Raw genomic sequence first — 18,707 nt, 5'->3', positions numbered from 1 at the left:
TGAAGTTAAATACCATATGTTAACTCTATGAGAGTTTCAACAGGTTTTAGCCTGTATCTCCATCTTAACGAACGTACCAAGTCATTTCATACAAGTAAAGCCTAAAACCGGAGATTCTTATCACTTCTAATAATAATATTATATAATTTTTTTCATCTTCTTTTTAACTGACGGGCGCCCATTAGAGGGAATAAGTCTCTCGTAAAAATTGCTACAATGACCGATATAGACTTCCAATAGGACCGATTTTTTGTTACCCGTATCAGACCCAGTCCATCCATTGGGAAGGCATCCCAAGCCGAGAGGCTCTGCACTAGATAGACCGACGACATAAACAAGGTCCTATTACTTGACGTTGTAATATCCGCTTATCAGTATCAGTAGCTTCATTTTTATTTTGTCTTATTAATTTAGTCACGTTTTGCTATGGGATAATATATTTTTGGCCATGGCTGTGAACTCCCGAAAAAGATGCATATAATACGACTGCAATATTCAAATGTAACATTGTTAAACGAAATTTATCAACAAAGAAGGTAAACAAAAAAAAGAAATAAATAATTTACATTTTAATTGATTTACATTGATCGCATACTTTGTTCATGTTATACATTTATACATTGTTAATTTTAACTCGGACAGAAGAACTTTGTTTCGAAGTAACTGTTTGTTACAATACGTTCTATTCACTCTTCGTACGGTTATAAATACGTGGACTAGACGATATATTCGTTGTACGTGAGTTTACAAGTTTTACAAACTAGTCGATACTTCTGTGTTTCTCAAATCTGGAACGTTAAGAGTGAAATGTCTATTGCAGTTACATTTATTTTGTCCACCGAGTTGATCTCTTGCTATACATATGTTCGGCGAACGAAATTTCTCATCTTTCTCCCTTTCAACATCTTTAAACCTAGGTATAGTATGAATAGCGTATATTGGACCTATTTCTTTATTGTTACCATTGTCAAATCCACCGTTTTTAGTTAGAAACTGAGGAGATCTTTGGTATTTATCGGAGGTGAGCCAGTTATCTTCGTATGTTTTTGACTTGTTGCTTTTTAAATGAGAATAATTATTATGATCAGAAGTAGTATCAATATCTGCTCCGTTTTCGTTGGCCTGTCGTTGCGACATCCATAGATATCGGGCTATTGGCTCCTCTGGTCCCCAGAGACGCGACGGTCGGAAAGCTGATGCTATTTTCTGTTAAAACAATTAAATATATAACTGTAACTTCTCAGTGATATAGATAATATATATACTATATAATGAAATATAATAAGATTAATAAAAATGTTGTTTATTATCTGTCCCTGTGGACTGTATTGCCAGAGGTTATTGGTCTATCGAATTTAAACAATAAAAATAAATTCTTGTAACATATTTCAGAGTGAACAACTTATACAGGAGGATTGATTGAAACAGATGTTAAAGCTTAAATCTTTTGTCTGACAAATGAGATACATATAGAATTTCATATATTTTGAATTATTTTTCAGTATTTATACACCTACCTATAACTCTAGGTTCATTGGCGGCTATTGCCTTTAAGGTATTGGTACGCTATTGCACAAAGATAAGAGTATATACATAGTTACAATTTGTCGGTGCTAACAATCGACTCCTACATATTGTTTATATATTTAGAAGCCTAACTGCAAAGATCTGAGACTTGCTATCTCAGGTCGCGGGTTCGATTCCATCTTATATATAATTTACACTGCATGAATTACATAAGATTTGCACTTCTCATAAACAAGTTTCCAGACGATGGGTAGCAGCATCTTCTGCATACCAGAATACTGCGACCGCCAACCCGCCTGCCAAGCGTGGCGATTAAGGTAAATCCTCCCATATCTAATAGATTCAGGCGTTACTTTGTGGAAGTCCATCCTAAGTAAGAAAAGGACTAATATATTGCTACTTCCGCTATGTAGCAGTTGTCGTGCAATAAAATGCACCGCCCGCCAGCCCACTGATATAGTGTAATATTACTCCCGAAAATGCTCCGTGGAGGGGTGAAACACGTGTTGAGTGATTTAACGGTGATAGTTGTGTAATTCGCATTGTTTGCCGCATGTGCACTTATCAGCGGGCTGGTGGGCGGTGCACTTTATTGCACGACTACTGCTACATAGCGGAAGTAGCTATAGATTAGTCCTTTTCTTACTAATCCTCCTATAGATATCTTTAGTTGAAACCTACGTCTTGTTTTGGGCGTCTATAGGCTGAAACGTCGATTTTCGTAAAATATGAAATAACTTACGGATATTAAATTAAATTGTTCTTCTTTCGCCACAGCAATGGCCGCAAATATCACCATCACGACAATCATTGTAATAAATACTCCGACCAGGGGCCAAAGAGTCTGACCTTGCCCCCAGGTTGCCCGTAGCAGAGCCCTGAGCCACCAACCGGTCATTCCCAGAAGCACGAACGGTGTCAACCACCAGGCTATTATCCAGTAACTTGGTAATCTGTTCCCAGTGACAAATTGAATGTCTATGGTAAGGTAGAACCAACCTGAAAATAAAAAAAATATATTACAGAGATAAATTTTCCGATAGTCGTTTTGTAACTCGAAGGAGATATTTTAATTTTTAATTTCAATCGCATAATGTTTGTTTCATCTTTCATCATCGTTATTGTTTTAACCAAAGGACCTTCACTGTTGGACATAGGCCTATTTTATAGATTTCCAATAAGAGCTATTGTGGGTGGCCTGCATCCAATTTCTTCCGAGGTTCTTAACAAAGTTAATCAGCATTCTTGCCTGGCGACATATCGGCACGCAGCCCCCTTTATTCTAGACAAATTTTGTTTATTTGAGTAAAAGTAAAAAACTGTTCAAAAGTCTGTTTTTTTAAATGTCATATAGACACCGTATATACACATGACAATCGTAAACATATCACTTGTACGCTTGTGATCGGTGATGATTTTTATTGAACTGATCTATTGAGTATTTTTTAAGCCAATGTTATAATTTATTTGTTCATATATTTTTAAGTTTACTTAATAATATTTTTACATAGTAATAAATTAAAAAATTGTTATTTAAAAAGTATTTAGTGTTATTTTTAAATAACCTTAATAGTTTATCTCAAGTAAATATAAAACAATGTTACCATATATGTAAACAAATCCAACCACTTCGACTGTTGCTGTGAATACTGCAAGGACTGGTACCACTAATTCGTCTAACAGGGCGACGATATTCATGCCGGTTGCGAGTATTGCTACGGTCAGGGCTGTGCCAATTGCTGATGAAGCTGAAGCGTATAACCTCCATTGATCACCAGTTAAGCGGTGGAGCTTGTCGTATACGGGGAATAGTAACGATAACTGAAATTGTTAACTTCGTAAGAGAATTTTTGGATTAAGTTTCGGCTTATTACTAGAAGTAATTTTATGAAATGGAGCAAGCAAGAAGTTTAAATTATTCTGGAAAGATTAGCAAATGTTTTCTTTTCCTCTAGACAGTTTGAAAATAGTTTAATTTGTTTTTATCAAAACAAGTTAATAATAAGGTTGATTATTTAACAGTCAACATTTTTAAATCTTTAAGCCAAGGATACAAACTATGTTTAAATTAAAAGATAAGATAATGAAATTGATTAATTTATAAAATTTGTAAAATTTGGAATAAGCAAATTGCGAGAAAAATATTTTGTTTGAACTAAACTATTCACACAATTATAGTATAAGTAAAAAAACCTGATCATAGTAACGAAAAAATTTCAGTTATAACCAAATTAATACAAATAAAGGAAAGATTTATGGAATAAAATAAATACTTCTATCTTTTTTCTTTTCGGCTGATAGGCGCCTACTGCAAGGTATACACTGAACTTTTTGGATCACAGAACTCTGTTTCGTGAGCTCAAATTCGGCGAAATTGCACAAAGCCAAAATAGCTAGCAGTGTAATATCATATACATCACACAGAGGTCGCAACTTGAGAACCAATGGTTGCAATAGCTATGTGTCCTGATTAAATCTCGCATCAAGAATCATAAAACATTATAATTAAAAATATTACTAACTGTGTAATGTACGAAATCAAAAACTTATTATTACGTTCTGTTTATTATAATTTAATATTGAATAATAAAACAATAAATCCAGAAAAAGTAATTTCGTTCTATTGTTCTGCGTCAAATCAAGAAAATTTGATAATACTAACATTGATAGGACAGCTAGTAGCAAAAACTATACATATGGCATTAATATAGTCGACAAACATTAAAAAATAATTCTATTATCTAGAAAAGTCACTGGAATTGTTTGTAATAAAATAAAATACATTTAAAAGATTTAAATATCATGTAGCCGTTAAATAAACTTACAGATTGCGTTAATGAGGTATCAATAAATATAAAGAGCATTTCAATTTAGGTAATTAAAAAAAAAAACACTGTTGAACGTAACGGTCGAACGGGCATCGAACAAAATTGTTTTTTTGCCCAATGTGTTGAAATTTAAAATCTGTCGCGGCTTTTGACGTAACTGTTTCGCAGTTTGTTACTTTGCATTTTCCTCTTTGTGTCGACTTCATTTAATTGTTAATTATTCCGTATACACGTACAAAGTTACTCGATTTATATCTGATTGAATGAACGAATGATCGAATTTATAATTTATATTTTCGAAATCATTATTATTATTAACATTAGCAAAGTTAATGAGTTTTGTTATGATTAAATAACCTAATTTTTAACTTAGTTGGATCCAGCTTCTTGGTTATAAAATCAGCTTGAAACTCTCACTTGTTGAATGAACAGATAGTGCTATAACATAAGAAGATTACGTATCATATTTTTTCACATATTAACCTTCATTAACTTATCTCTGGATTGCTCATTTAGTTAACTGGTTGAAAATCCCTGCTAACATTTATTTAAATGTATGTATATATAGAATAAAATATCATAGTATATATTTACAGTGAATACATGCGTTTGAGTAGAATGCCAGAAGAGCTCATTTTGATACAAACTAGAGAGAAGAGAAAGAGAACTCCCCTACAGTGGGATCCTGAAATATAAGGCTACTAGGTTTCGAAACATGCCTCGGCGAAAAGAGGTAAAGAGAGAGTCAATTTTACAATATCCTTATTACAATCGTAGAACATTGTACTACTAAGCTTTATTATTACTTATAAATTCCTAGACTGTAAAAAAGGTTTTTTACAAGTTTCTGTTCAATGAACTTCCTAAAGTTATTTTATGAGATAATTCAGATACATTTAATGGAAGTATGTTATAATACTATACATCAGTGTTTCCCAACATGGGAACCCACAGGGGGGCAATTTGATAGTTAAGGCAATGCAAAAAGTGGATGTGACACGCGTGTAACGCTTTCGTTTTAATGTAAAAATTATGTATACATTAAGGGTAAGAATTTCGGAAAAGAAAATACTGCTGTACTTTGATGCCTACAGAGAAGTTAATAAATTTATGAAGTCTGAAGAACAAGTGTTTATATATGTGTATAAATAATAAATATCTTTATTTCTGGAGCAAATCCTATATATATCGTTTTTTTTCTTAAATTTATTTTTTGAACATAGACAATATTATCGATCGTACATTTATCGACTATGTATCTTCGTAATATTTACATGTAACAATCCTACATTGATCTTAGCTGAAAGCATGTTTTACTACTGTAATCAAAAAGTAAGGTGAAATTTAACAGTTTCAAATAAGCCCTAGTCTGCGAAGTGCGCATCACGTATTCAGGATTTTTTTTAATTAACAAAAGCACATTAAATATACTACTGTGATCAAAAATTAACGGGAAGTAGTCATTGACAATATCCAAGTAATAGGTAGGCAGATTTTGTTTCCTAAAGTTGGTAAAGCTGTCTATAATATTGGCCAAACATCAGTTTGACAAAAGTTGGAACAATATTGGACTCAGTCAAAGCCATTTTGCAGGATGTTTGTATCTTAAACGCGTCAAGACTCGATTGGTGGCAAAATCGTACAACTATTTGGAGAAAAAATGCGAATCGAAACTCAATTCATATCCTTCCGCAACCACAGTATTTACCTGATTTGGCTCCGACTTCTGGCTATTCAGCAAATTCAGAAAGCCAATGCGGGGACGTCATTTTAACAAGATTAAGGAGATAAAAACCGAATCGAAGGAGAAGGTTTTGAAGGTTATAACCGGAAAAAGACTATTCTGACTGTCTCGGAGACTGGAAAAAGCGTTGGCAAAAGTGCGTGTAGCGTAAGGGATGAAGTTGATTTACAAGAATAAAAAAGAAATTACATTTCATAAGCAAATTAAACCTTACGTCTTATTCTCAGAATTATGTTTAAATAAATATCCGATGCGTCATCACGTGTTCTATATAAATAAAAAAATTATAATCAACTATGTTATTTAACGCAAACTAAAGTAGGGCTCAAACAATACGACTTATTTTTTTCTCATATTTTTAAGACAAGAGGTATTTTTTTACGGATAAGAAACAAATTCAATTAACTTAGTAAAATTAGACTAAATTAAAACACATGTGCCTAGCTGTCAAAGGTTTGATGTCAATGTAAAATTAAAAAGTTCTATTAGAACGGAATTAAATAAAATTGGGTAACGGTAAAATATACTAGATAGCATTACAATATAAATATTATCACATTATTCTTAAGGTCTTGTATTCTATAAAATAGACAATTTATTTTTACGTAAATACTACGCGAATATATATAAAAAAATAGTCTAAATAATAGTGATTATTCAAAGATTACTTGATATTTTTTTCTATTATACAGCATTAGGAAAATATTGCGCTTTTCGTGGCAACTGGTACGTAAGAAAAATAGAAAAAAAAACTTTTTTTTCAACGTCTTAATTTATGAGTTACTCTATAGCGAAATAGTCACTGTTGTAAAAATGCCTTCACTTATTATATATTATTGTTAGTTTTGACAACTGCCTACAAATCATACGCCGCCCGTCCTTACATTTTGCGCATGCGTAGACCGATGGATTGACAGATAAGCGAAAGCATTTGGACAACTATGATTATTTTGCTACAACTCAAATAAAATTGGCAAGATATATGGATAACACAATACCTAATAAAGTTTTAGTATTTGTCTGTTTCGAAAAGTAATTACGTTAAGTCAAGTCAATTTATTACTTACCAATTAATGTCACAATTCACAATGGAATACAATATAAAGATTAATCTTTCACTCACCACACTGATGATGCCAGACAATAGAACTAAAGCAAAGGCGAGAATCGGCCATTCCTTGCCACGGCGCTCCGATACTGAGGATTGATAAATTAGAATCAGTATCGTTACGAAACCCAAATCTTTCTTGCTGTTACCACTAATAAACTCCCAGAAGAAAACCCAGAACCATCCTGATAGTACGTTTGTGATTATTACAAAAGTTGATACCCTGAAACGATACAACGTAAAACTTTACATCTTTTCATATACAATACCAATTTTAAAACCATTCAGAGTAGTGTGAATTTACTGTTTATTACGCGATTATCACGCCTTGATCATTAGAAAAAGCGCAATGATGCCTTGGACATATTGAGATGGACAAGAAGATCTTGGATTATCATCATCACCTTATATCCAGCCGTAAGACGTCCACTATTAGACATGAGACCCATAGATATAGATGTAAGGCCGGTTTAAAACGAATTAAACCAATCGGTTTAAAACGAAAAAAACCGTTTAAAACCGAAAAAACATTTTTTTCGATTTTAAACGTTTAGTGTTGACGACTATGTTTTTCTTAAATATAAACACATTATCTATTCCAAGCGTAGACATTACCTAGCTAAGTTGAAAAACTATTACCTAGTTAACTATATTGGTTATTTTGAAAAGATTTATCAATCAGTTTCATTCGGTTTAAAACCAAACTCACACACTTGCACTTCTCACGCGGAGAGACGTCAAGAGACCTTTGAGTAGACCTTAACTACTTGGAAATAAACGTCTAAACTCCTATCCACAATTTCTTTATGATTTAGGTACATATTTTAATCTATTGTATGTAATATTGTTTCTTTTTAATTATAGTACTTTATATGTAATATACTTACCTACATAGGTATAAACTGCATAGGTAACTAACACAAGACCAAGTACTGTCGATAATGATGTGTAAAAACACTGTTCTTATATTTTAGTAGGCGAGTTTTAAACCGTTTAAAAAGATTTATTTGGGGTTTTAAACCGCCACTTTTGGTTTTAAACGTTTTAAATCGGCTTTTTTACATCTATACCCATAGATACCCCCATAGATTTACAATTAGAATCGCATGCGTCCAGTCTTTTACAACGACTTTGAATTTCATGGATATAGCAAGAGTAATTGTTAACTAGACAGAGTGTATCTAAATAAAATAGTAAATATTTTATAAAAGAGCGATTTTTTATAAAAATATATTAGTAAAATATAGTATAAACTGACAGAAGATTTATTAAAACATTATGAAATTTATAGATACTGTGACACCAAACCTATATACAATAAACATTGCTCCACCATGCCGTTGTTTAAATTATCTGATTTTGATGTAGTGTATATGTATATGTATATGTATATATAAATGTGTTTATGGGAGGATGTAGCAGTGAAAACATTTGAATTAAACCAGGAACTTTAATATAACCAAACAAATCACTCGTAAATGTCAACCCTTACTTCCTTCTATCCTAACATTGTCCGATAACCACATTTCTCTCATAAAATAGCATATTTATATAAAGAATCGAGAAGAACTCACCATCTCACATCCGAAAACGAATACACCGTTCCACCGGCGCTTATCAAGTACCCGCTAACAATTTGTGTCGACAGCAGCGCTTGTACCAGCGCGCTGTGCCAAATGTATGGCTCCGACAACGGTATCCAGTGCTCACAGTATTCCAGCATCGAAAAGAATCCCTTATTGTCCGACAGAAACGTTATCAGAGTCAAAGCTATGATCAGAATCATTGGACACAACGTAAGGAACGATATCGTTAATGATTTCCTTTGTCGGTATAACCTGAAACGTATATTAACGTCACATTGTTTCTAGACCATGTTAAGTTGGCATAATGTAGTTTAAGGTTGTTTAGATTGTTAAAATAAGTAAGAAAAGGACCAATATTTAGCCACTTCCGCACATGCAGTGGTAGTGGTGCGTGTTATAATGTATATATATAGTATGTTACACCGATTAGTGCCAAACACAGAGTCTGGCACTAATCGGTGTAACATAACTCCTGCAGATGTCCCGTGGAGGGGTGAATCACGTGTTGAGAAATTTGGCGGTGGCGGTTGTGTGATTTGCATTGTTTGCCGCATACGCATTTATCAGCGGGCTGGCGGGCGGTGCACTTTGTTGCACCACTACCACTGCATGTGCGGAAGTGGCTAAATATTGGTCCTTTTCTTACTTAGGATAGACTTCCGCAAGGTAACGTCTGATTCCATTAAATATGTTAAAATAAGAATATTAAGAGTATAACAAGAAAATAGACATAAGGTGTTACAGGTGAAGATTAAAACACATATTTTAATGAAGTATTTTGTTTTTAAAATAAAAATAAATCAAATGTTTTTATATAAAATTCAAAATTTTAACCAATTTGAAAAAGAAATGCTTGAAAAAAATATGCAACGACTCTTTATTACGACCTCGGATACACACATCAATTTTTATATCAAAATATATTTTTATAAATATATTTTTGCAAAATCACAGGTCTGTTTCTAAAATCAGATCCTAAATTTTGAAGTTTGAAGTTGTTATCATATTGAATAAGGTTATTTGGACTGTACCTCAAACATAACTTACTTTAAAATCATGTAAATAAACAATTTATCTTATTTATTTTATTTTAATTTGTTCATTCTGTATTTTACGCAGCAGTAGAATGTTCCCGGCAGAAATAATGTTAATATATTCCTCGCTAAAAAAACACTGGCACTGATTTTCTGAAATGGCTACAGTAAACATTTTTTTGTTTGCGCTTACTAATATACATCAAAATCTTTTATTAGATGTTTACATATTTGTTGAACGAGCTATCAAATGAAAAGAACTTTAGTTTTTTTTAAATAAAAAAGCGGCAAAATACTAGTTAATATTTTGTAAAATTATTGTTTGATTTATATCAAATTACAGTTTAAGCTGCTTTTTTTGCTAGAGAAGTCTGTCAAGTTTTTAACGAATAAAATATTATTGAAAAAAGATTAATAAAACCAATATATAATAATATAAGTCAAAATAATGAAGTCGTACACATAAATTTATTAATTTTATTACCATTAAAATTTATCGTATTTAAGAAACATTTATTAAAATAAAATTTTAAAAATCATTATTATTTATTTAAGATCGCAATCATGTTTATAATTATTATAACAGTAATAAAACATCTCAAAATTACAATGTTAATTAAAAAAAAAGATAATTAGGTCTAATAATTTCATAGTGACAAAGTGCAGGCCAATTAATACTTACATAATGGGCACAAAGAACCATAAAACGAATATTAAAATAGCCATTATGCCGAGATACTGTGGGTGCTCCGCGAATGGCGCCAAAAATGTTGAACTGAAATTGTTGAAGTAATACAATTTGATTAAATTAAATTATCCATAGATATTTTTAAGCAAAAATGTTTTTTGATTCTAAAATCAAATATTTGAAATGTGTTTTTTTTTTGGATAAACACGACCGGCGGAGGATGTTCTACGATTGAAATAATAATATTTATTTTAATTCATGTACATTCCTAGCATTTTAGTTGTAATTGATATTAATGATCAATTATTAATTGTTTTCATATAATTGTAAATTGGTTTTATAGCAATAGCTTATAAAGACGTTTGTTCATTCTACGTAGGCAGCTGTCAGATTGTTTTCAATTTTATTATGACCGCCGCTTTCCTATGGTATATCACTGTCATGAGATACAGAAGTATATAGCAGCTGCTGTGGATATGTTTTACTGATATATATTTTTAGAAGTCGTTTAAGTTAATAATATCTCCCAAAGTAAGAAAAGGACCCATATTTAGCCACTTCCGCACATGCAGTCGTAGTCGTGCAACAAAGTTCACCGCCCGCCAGCCCACTAAAAAATGCGTATGCGGCAAACAATGTGAATTACACAACTATCACCGCTAAATCACTCTACACGTGTTTCAACCCTCCACGGGGCATCTTCAGGAGTTATGTTACACTGATTAATGCCAAACACAGAGTGACTTTGTTGCACGACTACGACTGCATGTGCTAAAGTGGCTAAATATTGGTCCATTTCTTACTTAGGATCGACTTACCCAAAATAACGCCTTATTCTATTAAATATTTAAAATCAGCATGCGTAGTCAATCTCCTAAAGTGTTTAAGCGTAAGTAAACATTAATGGCATTGGGCAAGCCACATATCGAATGTTTACGGTCTTAAAGTTCTGGAGTAAAGACAATGAACGGGCGAGAATGGACTTCCATTCACAAGGACAGACGAATTCATTAAGGTCATCAAAAGATGCTTTATTCTGACCTCTTCCAGAGAATCCTATAGAAAATCTGTGATTCGTATGTCCAAAAATAAACGTCTTATGGCTGAAGTGACAATAAAGATGAATTATTAGCTGTATATATGATATATGTAACCTTAAAGACTGTAACAGATTTTTTGTTCGTATTCTGGCAGATAAAGGTGAACTATACAATACACTAGCAAAACATCGAATAAATTAAAACACAGAGTAGTATTAAAAAGCTAACATGTTTTAGACATAACTTTATCGGTTGAATCTGAAAAAATAGATAAATAGCTCCTGGAATTTTAAAATTTAAGTCCAAATTAAAGTCCTTCTGTTGGACATGAATAGCTGCAAACAGTGACTGATTCGAGGGTCCAATACAAGTATTACACATTAGTCTGACCAACGTCCGCAAAATGGATCCTAATTGACAAATCGTGCTTTTCCGTCTATATTTTTAAACTCCTATCGAGGACACGTTCCATTATTTCAGTGCCCGTTCTATCATTACAATTGCAAATAGATATTTAGACCAGAAATCATTCTCAATGGATACGTGTAGAATTTAAATTTAGAATAGGTTGTACAAATCATTAAAAGTTTGTAATAGACATTTTTGCGCTAAATAAATATTTTTATATTCTTAAAGTACTTCTTTATATTTGTGTTGCATTATTAATTCCGTGTTTTCATGTATTTATAATGACTATATATATAAGGGCGGTGGATCATAAATGTTAAAGCTTTAAATGGATTAATATATATAAGTCATTAGCCGTCAATTATTGTTAGGTACACCTATAAGAATTCAATGGTTCCAAACAAATAAACAACGTAATGATAATTTAGTGAATAAAGCGTTTTCATATTTTGGATTATTCCATATTAAAATTATTTATAGTTTATGATCCGCCCTGTTGATTTTATACAGGATGATAGACAATAGGTGTTTTAAATTTTTTTGACAAATGCAGTCACTCCTTTAAAGATTTCTAAGTTAGCTGCTGATTTTAACGAAAGTAAAACGCCATCAATGTACCAGTATCGTGGAAGGGTATGAAATGAATTACATATCAAAGTATATACGAACTTATGTTTATTATTCCAAGTGCTTAAACATTCAGCTGTATTTTATAAAATAATAAATAAATATATCAACTTACTTAAAACATTCCGAACCGTTCATTTTGTTTTCGTAGCCGTACTGAAAGACAAAACATCAATTACTAATTTATATACATTTTACTAGTAATATTCCTTCTTAGTTTAACTGCCCCTAAGAATCACCAAGATGACTGGACTCGCGCTATCCAGAATCCAGTGTTTTAACCATATCCTTGATCCAACTAGTGGGGGGTAGTCCCCCCTACCCACGTCGCTTCTACCAGCTCGTGGGCGCCACTCGAAAACCTCATGGCCTCATTGGCCATCGAGTTACATGAGTGAAGTAATATTTCCTTACATTTAATAAATATTTCATTACTATTCCTGTGTCATCATTTTAAGGATTTGGATAATATCTTGCCCGGGAAAAAAATTAAATGACTTACGCAGTCAAAACCCCATTCAATAAATTTATTGAAACTTAAATCTCTGAACTCTTTAAAATAAGAAAATCATTAAACTTTAAATACAATATTTCGTTTAAATTTTTATATTGTATTGATTAAAAATCTTGTTACTAATAAAAAATAAATTATGCAATTTTAAAGTTAATGTTAACCAGAGGTGTAAAAACTAATTCTTACCGGCGTAATATGCAACCTGACACAATCCTTCAACGGTATAGAACCTTTTCCAATCCATATTAAATATGCCAGCGCCAATGCCGCGTATATCATACCGTACACACAGCAAAGGTAAGAAGTCAAGATTTTTAGATGACCGATACCTGAAATGAAAAACGATAAAATTATTATTCTAAGATATTTATTTTAGTAGAGCAATGGTAGCATCGGTAAGGACTAAAACCTACTATCAATAAACAAATTCTTATATAATTCACATTTTTTGCATTAACTATATAGTATTGCCACTGATTATAAACAAGTTTCCAGAGGATTGTCAACAGAGTCCTTTGCGTACTATATTACCACACTCCGATCTTCAACTTGTCTGCCAAGTGTAACGACTATGGTACATCCCCCATAGATAGCTTTAGGGGACACCTGAGCCTTGCAGTGGGCGTCTATGGTTTAAGCGACGATACATTAAATCCTCTTTGCTAATCCTAAAATTACAAATACACTTATAAAAATAAGATGTTAATTCAGATATGGAGAGATGCGTAAATGAAAAGTACCGACATTGCTATGCGGATTGGCAAGGTGAAATGGCAGGCCGCGGGGGCCTTAAAGTTCTGAAATGAAGAATACAGACCGGTAAACGGAGCGAAGAACGTCCACTTAGGACAGACGAATTTCTTACGTTAGTTGATTCTAACCTGTACTTTTAGAAATCTATAAAGTATTCATATGTTCAGTAGTGAATGTATATTATCCTAAAATAATGATGTTATATCATGTCATAAATTATTTGCTCATTCGACAATAAATGTAAAGTACAAAATTAATAAAAAAAAAAATGTTTAGTAGTTCAGTCGTTTGTTAAATCACAATCAGTAGAAGTGAAAACAATCCACGTCTATCAACTGCGATATAGCCGCTACTGCATGAGTTGAGTATTTTTATATAAAATTACTCACTACAGTTGTGTATTCGCATAGAAGGTACTTTTGCTGATTGTACAGTTATAGTGTTTTATATCGTTCATAAAGCTCCGTTAATGTCCGTTCTGTATACTGGCTGATGAATTATAAAGATATAAAAAAGTATTAAGATGTAAAAGCTTTGAAATCTTTTATGGGCAAATCTATAGGTCATATGATGTCAATTGATATTTGGTAAATCCAATTTAAAAATCAATTGGTTTCAGAAATAATTAACTACGTAATGATAATAGAGAATAAAAATAGTGATTAAAATTTGAATTACTACATATTTAAATTAATTATTGTTTAATACCTATACTATAGGTACAGATATACTTTGTATTGCCGGAAGATTTCGGCCTGTCGCAATGTTATGGTAAATATAGTTTTCGGAGTGATCATTTTAAACAGTATGATTAAAAAAAGTTATGACTGGTACTATATATATATATATATATATATATATATATATATATATATATATATATATATATATATATATGTATGTATATATATATGTAAATATATATATATATATATATATATATATACATATATATATAAATACATGTTTACGAAATTTTCTCTTCACTGTGGGAAATGAACTCATCACTCGTAGTAGGATAACAGTTCAATAAACTAATTATTTAAGGATAAAAATCGCCGGCGACTTTTCGCAAAAACTTTGCAAATTTTAATTACTTATTGTTTTGAGTGAGGCAAAAAATTGAAGAGGTTTTTTTTTAATGAATCATTATCAATTGTTCTATTTCATGAATTAAAACAACAACCGTGATCTCATCGTACTTGTTTTCACTACATCAAAGTTTTACATCCTGGTCGGTAAGTATATAATATGTTAGTGCTGAAAACAAAGAAACCTCTGGAACACCACCAAGAACCTGCATAAGCGAGAAAGCACATACTTAAATGCAAAAGATATGAGCTCTTCTTACTTATAATGGCTAAAGTGGCAAAAAACACCTTTTTGATTTTCAGGAAAGTTTCGAACAAGGGATATCGGAGAGTACCAGATTAAGTTTACAAGTGACGCCCATTTTTTTGATCGCAGTAGTATAATTAGGGTGCTTTAACATATTAAAACAGTCTGAGTACCTGATAGGCTTTTCTTAAATAAGAACGGATTTGGAACCCTGGTGGCTTTAAGTTGAGAGATGCAGTGGAAGAGTATCTCGGGTTGGTTCCAGTTTCTATCTAAATGAGCTCCTTTTCTTATGATACATCCAAACCTAAAGTTTGGCTAAATTTCCAGAAAATATTTTCATATCAATAATGGCATCTTTTAGGTACAAATCTAGCATCATGTCCATATATAAAGATATATTCCTAAATAAAAAATATTCTTATGATAAAGTAATAAATTTGTGTGATTACATTGTAATTATTTGCGGAACTCGCCCTAATTAATTACACGGACAATTTGTTTTTAGATCCAAAACGTTTCTTCCTTCCCCCTTTCAATAACTTTTATATATGAATTTTAGAGAGGGGGAAAGAAGAAAGCATTAAATGTTAAGTGGCCCATGAACTGACGCTTCTTTAGGTTATTTAGTAGATTCCTTGTTTCAGAAAGATTTTTTTAACTTTGTCCACCTTTTAGTTATTTATTACCAAAATATATAATTTATGTGTCTAATAATGATTAATGTTGTTATTCATTTTTCATTAATTTTAGTGGAATCAGGCGTTATTTTGCGGAAGTCCATCCTAAGTAAGAAAAGGACTAATATCCAGGCACTTCCGCACATGCAGCCGCAGTCACGCAACAAAGTGCACCGACTGCCAGCCCGCTGATAAATGCGCAATTTTTAGTTGTTAGTAAATTTTTTATTTGACTTGGACCTCTCTTTTCATGTTGGCCACCTCTGGCTTATTTCACGTATCATATCATATCAAAAAAAGTATACATGTTACATGGGGGAGGTGTAAGGATTTTGGAAAGCCTAAGGTAGGACATAACATAAAGGTTTAAAAATAATGGTCTATAATACTCACCTCTAAGTATAGGAACAGCTCTCCAAACACCAACTGGATCCTGCTGACTGAGTTGTCCCATTGTAAGTTGCAACATTGTAATTGGAAGTCCTAATACTAGCAGCCAGAATGAATAAATGATCAGATACTGAAGGTCGCCGTATTTGAATGCTTCTCTTGGAAGTCGTACCAGATTGAAGAGTGTCAGCGATATCGCGATCGTGGATACCTGTGTCTTGACCGCGTCGTACACACGTCGCACTGTCTGGAATAGAAAACTTCTTAATAAACTACTTGTTTATTTACACACGTTTTAGAAATCGACTATCCATCTCTTAATTACGTTAAACCAAAAATAATACAGACAAGTTCTGAAAGAAATAAAAGTACGCTCAGCTTATTCTGATATTTTGTACACATCATTCGAATTTTGGGTAATTAACTATATTATGTAAAAAAATTAGTTGAAATTCGAATAAGACCAAGATAGACCACAGTTCTTGCAGCTATAGAAATGTATTTTTACAAAGCCATTGCAACAGAAATATACATAATGCTTAGAGACAAGTTATAGAATAAATACGCAGTTATCGAGTGGTAGGAGTCACGATCTTCACTTATTTTTTTTTTGTCAAAGGTCACACAGAGCAGAGTAGCCTTGGGAATCTTGGTTACACAGATAAGGTTGGCCGTGCCCGTTAGGGATCGATTGAGAAAAGAATCGTTAGAAATAATAATAAATTCTAGATAGTTATTATTTTATGGTGTAATCAATCTTTATTTAGTAGCCAGTATTAAAATCATATATTAAACAATAACACAAGGCTTGACTTAAAAGTTGCAATAAAATATAATAGAAGTAAGATCACTACTTTTGCAAATATTAGGAAGGTTAGTTAGTTGTCGTTAATATTATTTATAAGTACTTTTTTTTGACTTGCATTATTTGATGTATCGTTATCTTTTGCCTTGTTCAACCATTAAAAATAGCAAGCAGGTATTCCTGTCATTTCCAAAATGTTTTCTTTGCACCTTTTACATAACCGGTCAACTGTTTTGTCTTAATGGGATCTGTACATTTTATCGGCATTAGTATCCACCCTTTATCTAAATAGCACATAATATATCCAGATCATAGCTACTTTAAATTCCTTATATTAGCAAATAAATTCAAATTGAAAATGAAATTATGTATGATTTGATTAAAAAGTGTATTTTTTGGTAAATATTTTTATGTAGGAATAAAATATATATTTGTTTGTACAAAATTATATCACTTGAAGTAGGATTCGTTTTTTACTTTTGAATTCAGGCTGAAGATAGAAATATTTTATTACAAAACATACTTAATACCAAAATCTCTTCTAAGCAAACTGACAATATAAAGACGGAATAACATGTATTTTTAACAACGTCTTCAATTATTTGCTTTTTGTACAACGTATCGTGTAAAATCTTTATTCTATTGTCAGCACAAACAATTCCCACAGATTTTTAGACAGACAAAAACAAGTTTAAGTAGCAAATTATTCTGTAGATACGTACATTAACGTGACTTCGTAAAATATTATAACAATCAATCCTTACATTAGTCATAAATATCATCATTACGTGTAACAACAGGCAAAATAATTTTTCACAAGTGTGTAATTAAAAATTAACATTATTCTTTAAAATATGTATGTATGAGCAGTTTATGGCTAAAAGCCATGACTTTAGATTTCTTTAGGTTACTTTTTATATTTCCGTGAAAATCATTCGTAGTAAATTAGAACCCGCATATCAATCACTAGGCTCCAGTAGTGGATAAAGTTTCGAACCCTTAGGTAGTCCTCTGCCCATTAATAACATTGCAAGAAAGAGATATAAATCGGTGTGAGACAATTGACAGACATGCAGATGTTAGGAGAGACCTCTCTTTTTCTCCTACCATAGTAAAGCAGAGACTACATTATTGTTATGCTCCTCTTTCATCATTCTCTATATCTTTCATTCATTTATATATTTATCCCTTTACAATATCTTGCTTTCCTTTTTTATCTTTCCCTTCGTACATCGCTTCACTTCCATCGCCTTCTCTATTGGATTCAACATTTACATTTTCATTTATTTTTGTATTTTATAATTTATTTTCTTTAGTTTTATATTAATATTATTTTCTTTCCTTATTATTTATATCACAGTTTATATTTATTTCACTTTTAAAATTATCAGTATGGTACACTTTTCTTTCCTTTTTTGTTTTATTTCAATTATACCCTTTATTTGTTGGCTGTTATCGCAGATCCTGGGACAATACAGATACTAAAGTTGTAATGGCATTGGGTGGCACATAGCTGGTAAGATGTCCACTGGGGCCTTAAAACTCTTATGTTGTTATACATGGTATTTCATTACGAGATCTGGTATTCTGGAGATAATGACATAGACAAACGTATTGGCAATTTATGGTTTTGGAGT

General features: G+C 31.9%; 1 protein-coding gene across 1 annotated transcript in view; it reads right to left on the bottom strand.

The window, feature by feature from the left end:
* Positions 1–594: 594 nt before the first annotated feature.
* Positions 595–18,707, bottom strand: part of LOC137932930 (sodium- and chloride-dependent neutral and basic amino acid transporter B(0+)-like) — a 31,168-nt gene continuing 13,055 nt past the window's right edge. The window contains exons 2-10 of the mRNA XM_068776620.1: positions 16,269–16,512; positions 13,291–13,433; positions 12,706–12,746; positions 10,510–10,602; positions 8,782–9,045; positions 7,223–7,430; positions 3,132–3,348; positions 2,270–2,526; positions 595–1,206 (exon numbers count right to left, since the gene is read on the bottom strand). Of these exons, the coding sequence (XP_068632721.1) occupies positions 754–1,206; positions 2,270–2,526; positions 3,132–3,348; positions 7,223–7,430; positions 8,782–9,045; positions 10,510–10,602; positions 12,706–12,746; positions 13,291–13,433; positions 16,269–16,512 (1,920 nt within the window). The 3' untranslated portion in view covers positions 595–753. The remainder of the gene's footprint in view (positions 1,207–2,269; positions 2,527–3,131; positions 3,349–7,222; positions 7,431–8,781; positions 9,046–10,509; positions 10,603–12,705; positions 12,747–13,290; positions 13,434–16,268; positions 16,513–18,707) is intronic.

The sequence above is a fragment of the Battus philenor genome, unplaced genomic scaffold (genome assembly GCF_028537555.1).
Source record: "Battus philenor isolate CCGP_79_NKW_IND1 unplaced genomic scaffold, ilBatPhil1.0.hap1 SCAF_12, whole genome shotgun sequence".
In the NCBI taxonomy this organism is placed as follows: domain Eukaryota; kingdom Metazoa; phylum Arthropoda; class Insecta; order Lepidoptera; family Papilionidae; genus Battus; species Battus philenor.
The sequence above is the reverse complement of the archived record's forward strand: the minus strand, read 5'-3'. Positions and strand labels throughout refer to the sequence as shown.